General features: G+C 38.6%; 1 protein-coding gene across 1 annotated transcript in view; it reads right to left on the bottom strand.

The window, feature by feature from the left end:
* The window catches only part of FANCL (FA complementation group L), a 55,496-nt gene extending 45,614 nt beyond the window's left edge, over positions 1 to 9,882 (bottom strand). The window contains exons 1-2 of the mRNA XM_072409511.1: positions 9,740 to 9,882; positions 4,938 to 4,996 (exon numbers count right to left, since the gene is read on the bottom strand). Coding sequence (XP_072265612.1) covers positions 4,938 to 4,996; positions 9,740 to 9,814 — 134 coding nt within the window. The 5' untranslated portion in view covers positions 9,815 to 9,882. The remainder of the gene's footprint in view (positions 1 to 4,937; positions 4,997 to 9,739) is intronic.
* Between the last annotated feature and the right edge of the window lie 450 nt (positions 9,883 to 10,332).

A 10,332-nucleotide genomic window follows, 5' to 3' on the forward strand; every position in this document is an offset into this window, starting at 1 on the left:
AACAAAGTCTTTATTTTTTTTTTTAAGATAACATGCTGTAACTAAACACCAAACAGAAAGCTTACAGGTTAGTTGCACAACAGATGTGTGGAGGTAATAGGATAGAATCTTTTTTTTTACTGAGCATTTATCAGGTCCCATTACAATTCCTAAAGTAAATCTAATGTGGTGTAAAATGTGTGAAGAGATGTATTATCACTGTCAATGTTTTATACCAGCATTAAAGACATATTGCATTATTCACCTGTGTGGATTATTTGGGAAAGTGATTTAAAAAAGTCATCCTCATGGAATTAAATGGACAACAAGGACTTAGCAGTCCCTAATGCATGGTTATATTTTTGGTGGCTAAGATCCAACACAGTACAGACTGAACCATATCTGGGAGTTAGTCTAACTCAATACATAATATCGCAGGCCTGAACCTCTAATGGGCTTGGCCATGTTTTCTTTAAAAATTTGGAATCAGGCAGGTCCTACTGCAGAAAGTGAAAGGGGTTGTCCCATTTGCAAGATGTATTCTTACTTGCCTGATCGCTGTCCATATGTCAAAATTTGTTGAGACGCGCATGCACAGCTCAGCGTTTGTTGCTAGGGATATCCGGTAATCCCTTGTAGGTGACAAGACTGAATGCATGTAGGAGTTACGTCATCCCAGGCAATAAAGATAGCTGAAGAGCAGGATGCAGAAAAAAAAAGAAGGGAGAAGATGGTGGCGCCCATGAAGGAAAAGGGATAGGGGAGTATCCTCAGGTTTAGTTCTGCTTTAATGATGAATGTTTGGACCACCATGATGGATACAATACACTGGGTACAGAACATATACACTACTCTGAAATAATGTTTACTTTATTTAGAACTACAACAATCACAGGATAAGGATATCTAGGCTAAATTAGGTCTAGAAATTATATACCAGCTATACCAAAACAATTTAGCAATTAAGTGGGGAACTTTCTATGCGGACTAATTTTTTTTCAATATCTGTAATGAAGATCATCAATTCAAGCCCTTGGTGGGAGGCCCCACTTTCTGTGGGGAGATCTTTCTAAGATTTATTATTGGTGCAGCAAACTTTAGTGGTCTGCTTCTTTGTATAGGGGGGGGGGGGGGGGACTTGGCCCCGTTAATGGATTACCAATGGGGCAAAGTGTTGGGTAGAATCCAACATGTATCCTTATGTAATACTCAGAGACATATACAGCTTTAAATTATGCATTGTACATATATTACCCCATTCAAACTATACAGATCTGGAAACAGGTCTGATCCTACGTGTTCAAGGTGTGAGGAAACTACGGGGACTTTATGCTCTGGCACAGCCCTAAACTCCACCAACATCTGCAGCAAGTTATTCTGTACATAATCAGTAAATTTGGATAAATTTGAAGGTTGCCCCTACAACATGCCTATGGGTATGTTAGATTTTGAGAATCTTATTCATTTTAAGGAATTGTTAGTGACTAGATTCATTTTATAGTCTAAAAAGGTGACATCAACAAGGTGAATTTCCCCCTACACTTTCTCAATGGATAGCCTCTTTTACCTCTACCCTACGACTAGAAAAACTGAAGCAACTGCAAAACGCTGACATTTGAAGACCATCGCTGATGACCCCTGGCCTTTGGCTCTTGCTGATCATGTGATTGTTATACTTTGTATTAAGCCTGTGGCATTGTCTGGGTTTTTCTTGCACTTTAGAATTAGCATGTTTTGAGCGGACTCTGGGTTCATGATTCATGTTTTATGTTTCCTGTTTTCTCTGTTTTATGTATTGGAAACGGGAATGAGGGGAGTGTTGATTTTTTTTCTTTCGTTTTGTTTTTAATAAACAATAAAAACACTCATCTGATTAAAAAGAAATTATTTTTAACTTGTATTTATAAAACCCCATCATAATACCTTTTACAAAGTCCATGTCAACTGTCCTTCAGAGGGGCTCACAATCTAATGTCCATACTATAGACGTATGCCAATAACACAGTCTTAAGACCAATTTGTGGGGAAAACAAGTTAACCTATCTTCATGTTTTAAGACGTGGAAAAAACCCAAACAAGCATGTGAAGAGCATGCAAAGTCCATGCTGATAATGTCTGAGCTGAGAATTGAACCCAGCACAGTAGAGCTGCAAGAGTACTAGCCACTGAGCTACCAGAAATGCTACATAGTTACAATTTTGGAATGTATTTTGATACCTTAGGAAACAACAGGTCTAATAAATCTGACTATTACTTTTTGCTACCCTTAAGTTAGGTTCACATTTTTAGGAGGTTGGAAAAGGGGTACAAGAAATGTTTGACACTGCAAGGAAATGCCAAAGCTCTGCTCGGTCAGCATGGCCTGACGTTTCGGCACAGCAGAAGCACTGAAAGCTGCTGCAGGTATGTTTACTTTTGAATATCTGCATTTTATACTAACTGCTTTTTTCTTCTTAAAGTGACACAAATGTAAGTGTTTATAATAGCAGATGTGTTTATTGGCGATTATTCCACTTTCCATAACCACAAACATTTTTTTTTGGAGTGTTCGCTTTCTGCAAGCACAAAAATGTTTATCTTAAGAAATGTTTCCAATGATTTCCATTAAGCCAGATACAATCACTGGGTTCCCTTCAAAAGGTGCAACATTTGTAGAGAATATTTCACCATCCTGGGCCCTGCGCCACAATTCTTTACAAGCTGTATTTGGAAGACCTTTGGCTCTTGCTGACATAATAAAAGCTTTTGCTGAAGCATCTGCTAGAAAGCTTATTGCTATGCACATAAAAAGCAAATAATTAGGTATCTGTTCCTTGGGGGTGCTTTCTTTCAGGTAGCAATTTTAATATATAAGCCAGATATTCAAGAGTATTGCTATGCCAGATCTTTAAGGGATCCTTCAACTATTCTATTCAGAGCATCTATTGATATTTCAAATATTATACGTTCCTTGCAATGCTTTGCTACCAATGAAAGCTGTGCTCCAAGTAAGCCGGGATGCCTCTCCCAATGGTACCAGCACTGGACTGGAGAACTAACTATATTTTTATTGCTTTGCTACCACTGTAGCCCATAGGCTACCAAGCCTAGGAATGATCTTACATTATATATGAAGATAATAAAATGTAAGAGGCAAATTGATTGTAGGAAGGATTAATACAAAAAAACTTAGCTTAACATACTAATACCAGCAAACCTGTACTAATATTTACCCACCAATACCCTATTCCGTGCCGACACATTGCATAACCGTCTGAAGAAATGGTTGCTCCAAAATGGGTCTGAAGCCTTGTGGAAATTTCAACCCAGATCTGGCAATTTTTACATTGGGCTCTGATGGTAGAGATAAAACAATACTAGTCTTTTTTATGGCTGCCTGTGTTGCCATTGGGGAAATGATCACTATTTGGCATCAGCAAAAGGAAATACCTTGCTCAAAAAAACCTTTAGTTATTTCAGTTACAAACACATTTAATGGGCCTGATTTAAAAAAGCTTTCCAAAGCTGGAGAGTATACACTTTTATCAGTAAACCTGGGTGATCCAGCAAACCTGGAATGGATTTTTAAAAATCATTTACTACTTGTTAACAAATGTTTTCAAACCTGGACCTGATCTATTCCAGGTTATTGGATCACCTAGGTTCACTGATAAAAGTGTATCCTCTCCAGTCTTGGGAGAGCTTTAATAAATAGGGCCCACTAGAACAGGGCCAAGTATAGAGCCTTGTGGTTGAATAAACTCCATTTACAACCACAAGCTGATATCTATCCTATAGCCAACTGTTTATCCACTGAACCACCAAAGTCAAGCCTGTACCATTACTTTTTGCAACTTTTATGTGAAACCATAGCAAATGCTTTCCCGATATCAAGATAGGATATGTCAACAGCACCACCAAAAACAGTAGTATAGTAAAAAAAAAAGTCATGCTGCCCTGGGTTATGCACATTGTGTGTTTTATAATAGTTACTGTGGTACTTTATTGCAGATAAGGACAGGTGATGTGCATTCTGCAATAAAATATATTTTATCTGCCTGATGGCTCTCTTCATCCGTCAAAATCTCTTATGTTGTATTTGTGTACATGAGCATTTGTGGGAGTTACACCATCCTGCAATCAAGATGGGCGGAGATCAAAAACAGGAAAAGAAGAAAGAAGATGGCGATGGAATGAGGTCAGGTTTAACTTAAAAAAAAATTGAGATCAGGCAGGTAAGGTTATTTTATTGCAGATGAATTGAAAAAATTGCCTAGGTGCACATGCAGTATTACCTTAATTGGTCCACATTATATTTTTATTGTTAATAAAACTATGTTTTAATTCTCATTTTAATACTGTTCCCATAAATCCCTTTATTTCTAGAGACGTGTATTTTGTTGCCAATTTTCTCTAAATTTAAAATTTTACATTTTTAGCTAATATTCTGGAACTTCTCTGGTAAAAGTGGGTAAATAAAAAAAAACACAATTTAAGTGGAATTAGAGATCATTTTAAAAGTCTGGCATCAGGCAGGGCTTTATGGCAGAAGGGGACAGGTGATGTTCCTTCTGCAATAAGCATTCTTACCTGCCTGATTTGCTGAGCTGTGCATGCATGGCTGCAAGGATACCCAGCAATCCCGGAATGAACTCCCATGCGCCTGCACTGGAGATATGTCATTCCAGCCAATCAATATAAAGATCAGAATACAGAAGGAAGAAGTAAGAAGATAGTGGTGCTCTGCAATGAAAAGGGAAAGGCGAGTATAGTGAGGGTGGGTTCTGCTTTAATGGTCCAACAACCAAAGAATGATTTTCTCACAGCACTCTAGGATGAATACTTTAAGCTTTAACTTGTAATCCAGCCGGTTTACCTGTTACTTCTGCCTTTAGTGCCTCGAAAAAATAACCTTTATCTCTAGAACCAATCTGACCATCCAATGATATTTATAAAAAATAAATATTGCCTTGTCAAACCTTGCATTTCGTAGCTGAAGATCAGCAGGCAAAATCACCCTGAGCCGAAAATCCTTGTCCTGTATTGAAATAAAAAAAAAAGAAAAAACAGAGCAAACTTTTAAATAAAACAGAAAGCACTACAAATGCATTTTGTGAAAATTAACAATAATAAAAACTGGTACAAAAGGTGAAGAAAACATACCATTTATAAATGTCTATGTATTACAACATATGATCATAGTGCACAATGCATTAAGCTTAAGTACACATGTAAGAGCTCCAGCCACAATGTACATTTTTCTACTCAATGGGAGAGTGAATAAAGAGCTAAAAGGCAAAGAGGAGTTTAGATACATAGGTCCTATGTGTTGACAGAACATTGCAAGTTAGAATATAATGGATCAGTTATATCCACTTTGTGTTTGAGTGTATTGACTTGTAAAAAATGTGAAAACACTGAGAAATTACATTTTTCTACACAAAAAGTCTACATTTTTTTTTATATTTTGAAATAAAGTATGCTCGCTGCATGTGTCTGCTCTTCCAGGTAACTGCAAGTATCCACAGTTGATTTCCAGATATGTCTAGGAAATAAATAGCCAATATAAATATAAAAACAGTTTTTGCTGCAATATTCATGTCCCATCAGAGAACTTCCCCTGCATCACCACCACCCCTTCCACCACCATGATTCACACCACTTTCCCTGATCCCAGGCCATCCTGGACCAACCCTAGCCTGTCACTGGACAGTAAAAGGAGAAAAAGCACAGCAATGAGCTCATCTGCGTCATAGCAAATTTACTGTCACAGGATTGGCTTCTTGAACTGCTTCCTCTCACACGCCAGCCCTGCAATACAGGGAGTGCAAAGGCTAGTTCTAGGTGAAATTCAGGTTTTTACAAATAATTGTAATTAAAAACTAAATGTAATGATGTAATAAGGATTAGGAATTGCATTAGTTTGCATCTTTTATATACGCTTGTAGTTGAGCATTAAAAATACAATTTTGTGCGTTACCATTCAAGGCATAAGGGTCTAAAAACACAATCAAAATTGCAGCACGTACATACTTTACGTTCTGCCCTCCTTTAAGCAAAAACAAAATCATAGAACTATATAGTGTAACCAGTATAGTGTGAAGAATGGCAGAGTACAGAAGTCGTCCTATACACCCAAAAGGGTTTTGGATATGAACACAGTTCAGGCAGCCATGCCCAGGAACACAGTGAAGATTCCATGTGCTGGGACAGGTAGGTATAACGCAATTTTTTGGCGATATAAACATAAAATAATAAAAGGTATTTTCGCTACTGCAAATGTTCGCGCCCCCCTCTCCCCCCTTCCCAAAAAAAAAAAATTATAACTAATGCAGTATTCTCCCCCGTTTTTTTTCAGTTGGGTATGTGTATTGTGACCCTACTTTTCAGTAATTACACAAAAACAGCTGGGGGTTACTATAAAGTATACCAGGACTGGGGAGAACACTGTAATGCAGCCACTACATCTACTGACTTGTAAGCTGTATTATATTAAATTCTTGTTTTATTAATTGTTTATCTTGTAAGAAAATTCTGACTTCACAGGTAAAATAATTGGGCCTGGAGCTGCAACCATGCACTGCACCTCATTAACCTCCCTAGCGGTTCATTTCTTTTCATTTCATGTCTAAAAGCGGTACATTGTTTTTCATGAAAATTTATTTTACAGTATAATATAATAGAGTATAATAGGTTAAGTTTGAAACACAAAATCATGTAAAAATAATAAACTGAATTATTTAAAAAATCTATATATTTAAAAAAAAAAAATTTTTTTTTTAAAATACATATTATACTTAGTATTATATATACTGTAAAATAAATGTTCTTGAAAACAATGTACTGCTTTTACACATATAAAGCCAATGTATTGCATTCAATACAGTTATTTTGTATTAAATGCAATACAAATGGATTTTGAATTTCCCGCCCCGCCGGCAATGTACACTCCCCGGTGACTCATCAGATACAGAAGCCGGCCGGAGGAAGAAGATGGAGATCCCGGCAATGGACGATGCGGGGCGCCGGTGGATCAGGTAAGGCTGTATTTACTATTACCTCCCATAGGATTACCTACCCCGAGTGTGACTCGGGGTTACCTCTAGGGAGGTTAATGGTCACAGAATAGGATGATCAGATGAGCGGCCCATTGACCAGTCATGAAGTGTAAGAGCTTGGAGGGTGCAGTCCCCAACTTTATTACTATTATTATTATAATATTATTAATATTATTAATAAACAGAATTTAGATCCAACAACACTGAGATTAAGGGCCTGGGAGGGAACTTACAAAGATGTCCACAATGATGTATAGACCTATTTGTACTTTCCTTGGTTCCTGTTAGTAACAGACACCTATCATCCTTAAAGTGGAACTAAATGTTAAAAATAAAAGACTGCATGGAATTTGCACGTTCTACTTGTGTTTGTTTGCGTTTTAGTGGGAATTCATTCAGTCCCAGCAGCCCCCAGGGATGGTCTGCATACCCCGCATATCCTGGCATCCTGAACTTGCACAGCTCAGTGTATTTACAAGGTACAACAGGTAAGTATTCTTTATTGCAGAAGGGACATAAACTATTCCTTTTCCATCAAAAACCAAAGCTGCTCACAGTTATGTAATGTGGAACTCTAGTTCTGCTTTAGGTCCATTCCTCCCCAGCCTTACTGTCCCTGGCCCATCCCTTTCATCCAATGGCAGTCATGGAGGATCAGCATGACATGTGGGTGATACTTTGGGAGTTCTGCATGGTTACCCACTGCTCCAGACTAACACCATCCTTAGCAAGGCTTTAAAGTTACATACTCCTCTCAAGAGACAACCAACTCTCTACATTAGTGCTGATGATTCTTAAAGTGGTCCTATTACATTTTTACTCTATCTAAAAGTGTGGATAATTATTTTAAAAAAAGTTTAACCTTCTGAGCGGTAACCCCAAGTGTGGCTTGGGGTAAAAAACAACAGCCGATAGCGGTAACCCCGAGTCACACTCGGGTTAGCTAAAAAAATAAAGAATAAAGACTTACCTGGTCCCCCGGCATCCTCCAGTGTCCTGCCTGTCCAATCCTCTGGCCGCGTCCTCTTCCTCTGATCTGTCCCCCAGCGATTGCGCCGACTTTCCCCGGCAGTTCCTGGTGACGTTGGTGCGTTGTGAGAATTTCCAATTATTTTGTATTGGATTCAATACAAAATAACTGTATTGAATCCAATACAAAGGTATATATATATATATATATATATATATATATATATATATATATATATATATATATATATGCTACTATAGTTATTTTATTTCAGTATTTTTGTTTACTGTTTCAGTATTTTTTATTTATTTATGCACCCTTGTTTTTTTATTTAAAGTTTATTATTAAATTTATTAAATATTGGACATATTTCGGTGGGTTATGCCTAAGAATTACAGGTCTACAATGTAAAATACATTTTCATAAAAGACAATGTACCACTTTTAGACAAAAATCCAGACAGAAATGAACCGCCCAGGAAGTTAAAGAAATCTAGACCCCTCCGCTTTAGTAAAAACTGAATGGGAAACCCAAAGCCTCCTGGCATACCCAGGTCACATATACCAGGGGGCTCCTCCTTTTGCAAAATGCCCAATATTGGGCATACACAGAAAGCACTTTTCCTGCAATTTAAAAAAAACCTGATCCCACGACTGCACAGCGAGATTGACACATTTTTATTTTTTACATTTACGTCACCTGATCTCGTGCCTGCGCAGTGTGAGTCCTGGTGACGTAAGCAGAAGCAGGAAGAGGTCAGATACAGATGGCGGTGCCCGCTGGTTCCTGTGCGGGGACAAAGAAACAATCCAGGACGCCCCAGGACCAAATGGAAGGTAGAAGAATGCTTTTTTTTTTTTTTTTTTAATTTAAGAGGAACTAAACTCAAATATGCCTAAAACAAAAAAAAATCCACTTACCTTCAAACTGGCAGCACAGTCTGATCCATCCGGAGGTGTCTTCTATTGGGTCCCCCATTGTCCCGGCATCCGTCACCGAGCCGGGCGCGGCCATCTTCCCTATTCGTTCTGGTTCTTCTTCCTACGTCACCTGACCCAGGCGTGAGATCGGCAAACTCTTCTCATGAAAAGGTTCTTTCTGCACATGCTCAAGATGCTCAGGCATACGCAGAAGAGGAGCAGCCAAGAGCCTCCCAGGATGCGTGACGTAGGTATCCCAGGAGGCTTTGCGCTCCCATTCATTCTCAAATAATTCTTCTATCAAGAATTAGGGGGCGGTTGAACTTAGAAAACAAACAGAATTTTACATAAAAATGTTGTGTACCCTTTTATGTAAAGTGAAATTTCTGAGTTTAGGTACGCTTTAAAACAAGTGCTAAGCAAAGGTGCTGTGGTGTTTCCAGGAAGCCATGTACAGCACCCTGCCAACCAGCCAAAATCAGAAACACCCACTGCTGACATCACCAGGTCAAAAACAAGATATATAATAATTATGGAAACACTTTATATACAGATTTCATCTGCGGGTTATGTTCATCTGGTCAATAAAAGACAAAAAAAATGCAGATTTAAACTTCAACTTGAATTCTTTTGCTGTGGATGATTGTGATGACAGGGACACTTAATTTATTCACTAAATCTAATCAGAGAGAGTGCAAAGTATTTCCTGTCACTTGTCCTGAACAACTCTCTATTCATGTGAATGGCAACTTTAATCTCAGCTACTCACAGACCTTCATTTGTAATGCAGCTATAGAAGCAGTGTTCCTGGTTATAATGTGTAATTGAGGTACCTGGGCACTGATGAAGCCATCATACACCCTGCCCTGCACATCCTGAGGTAATAATAGCGGCCACTGGCTCAGCATTGCCTCTCCATCCGGGGACCGCTGCGCCGATCTATCAGGAAGCCCCGTGTTTACACACAGCAGACCGGTCACCGCCTCACGTGACCCTCCGGCCAATCACAGCGCGCCTTTCACAAACACTTCTCCCAATCTCCGCGCGGCTGCTGTCATTCAGAAATTGGCGCCATTCTCCTCATGTTGTGGCATTGTATTTCCCATCAGGCTTTGCGCACCTGACAGGATTTACTGTGTAATGTTATCAGTATGGAGCGGGACATTTCTTACTGCTGCAGAGAAATGACAGCTTTATACAGTAATGTCAGTTCAGTAACTCGGTGGTTGTAAAAGAAATGTTACCATAACTCACAAACTTCAGTTAGCTACATACACTAAACAATCATAGACATGAGAATTGTATGTATACAGTTGCTGAAAAGGGGGAATCACTTACCTATATAGCTGTAGGCTGGGTCCATATGGACGGTTTTAAAAACATGGTTTAGTAAACATTCCTACCGTGTTTATAAGCCTTTTTATGC

Source organism: Pyxicephalus adspersus, chromosome 4 (genome assembly GCF_032062135.1).
Source record: "Pyxicephalus adspersus chromosome 4, UCB_Pads_2.0, whole genome shotgun sequence".
Classification (NCBI taxonomy): domain Eukaryota; kingdom Metazoa; phylum Chordata; class Amphibia; order Anura; family Pyxicephalidae; genus Pyxicephalus; species Pyxicephalus adspersus.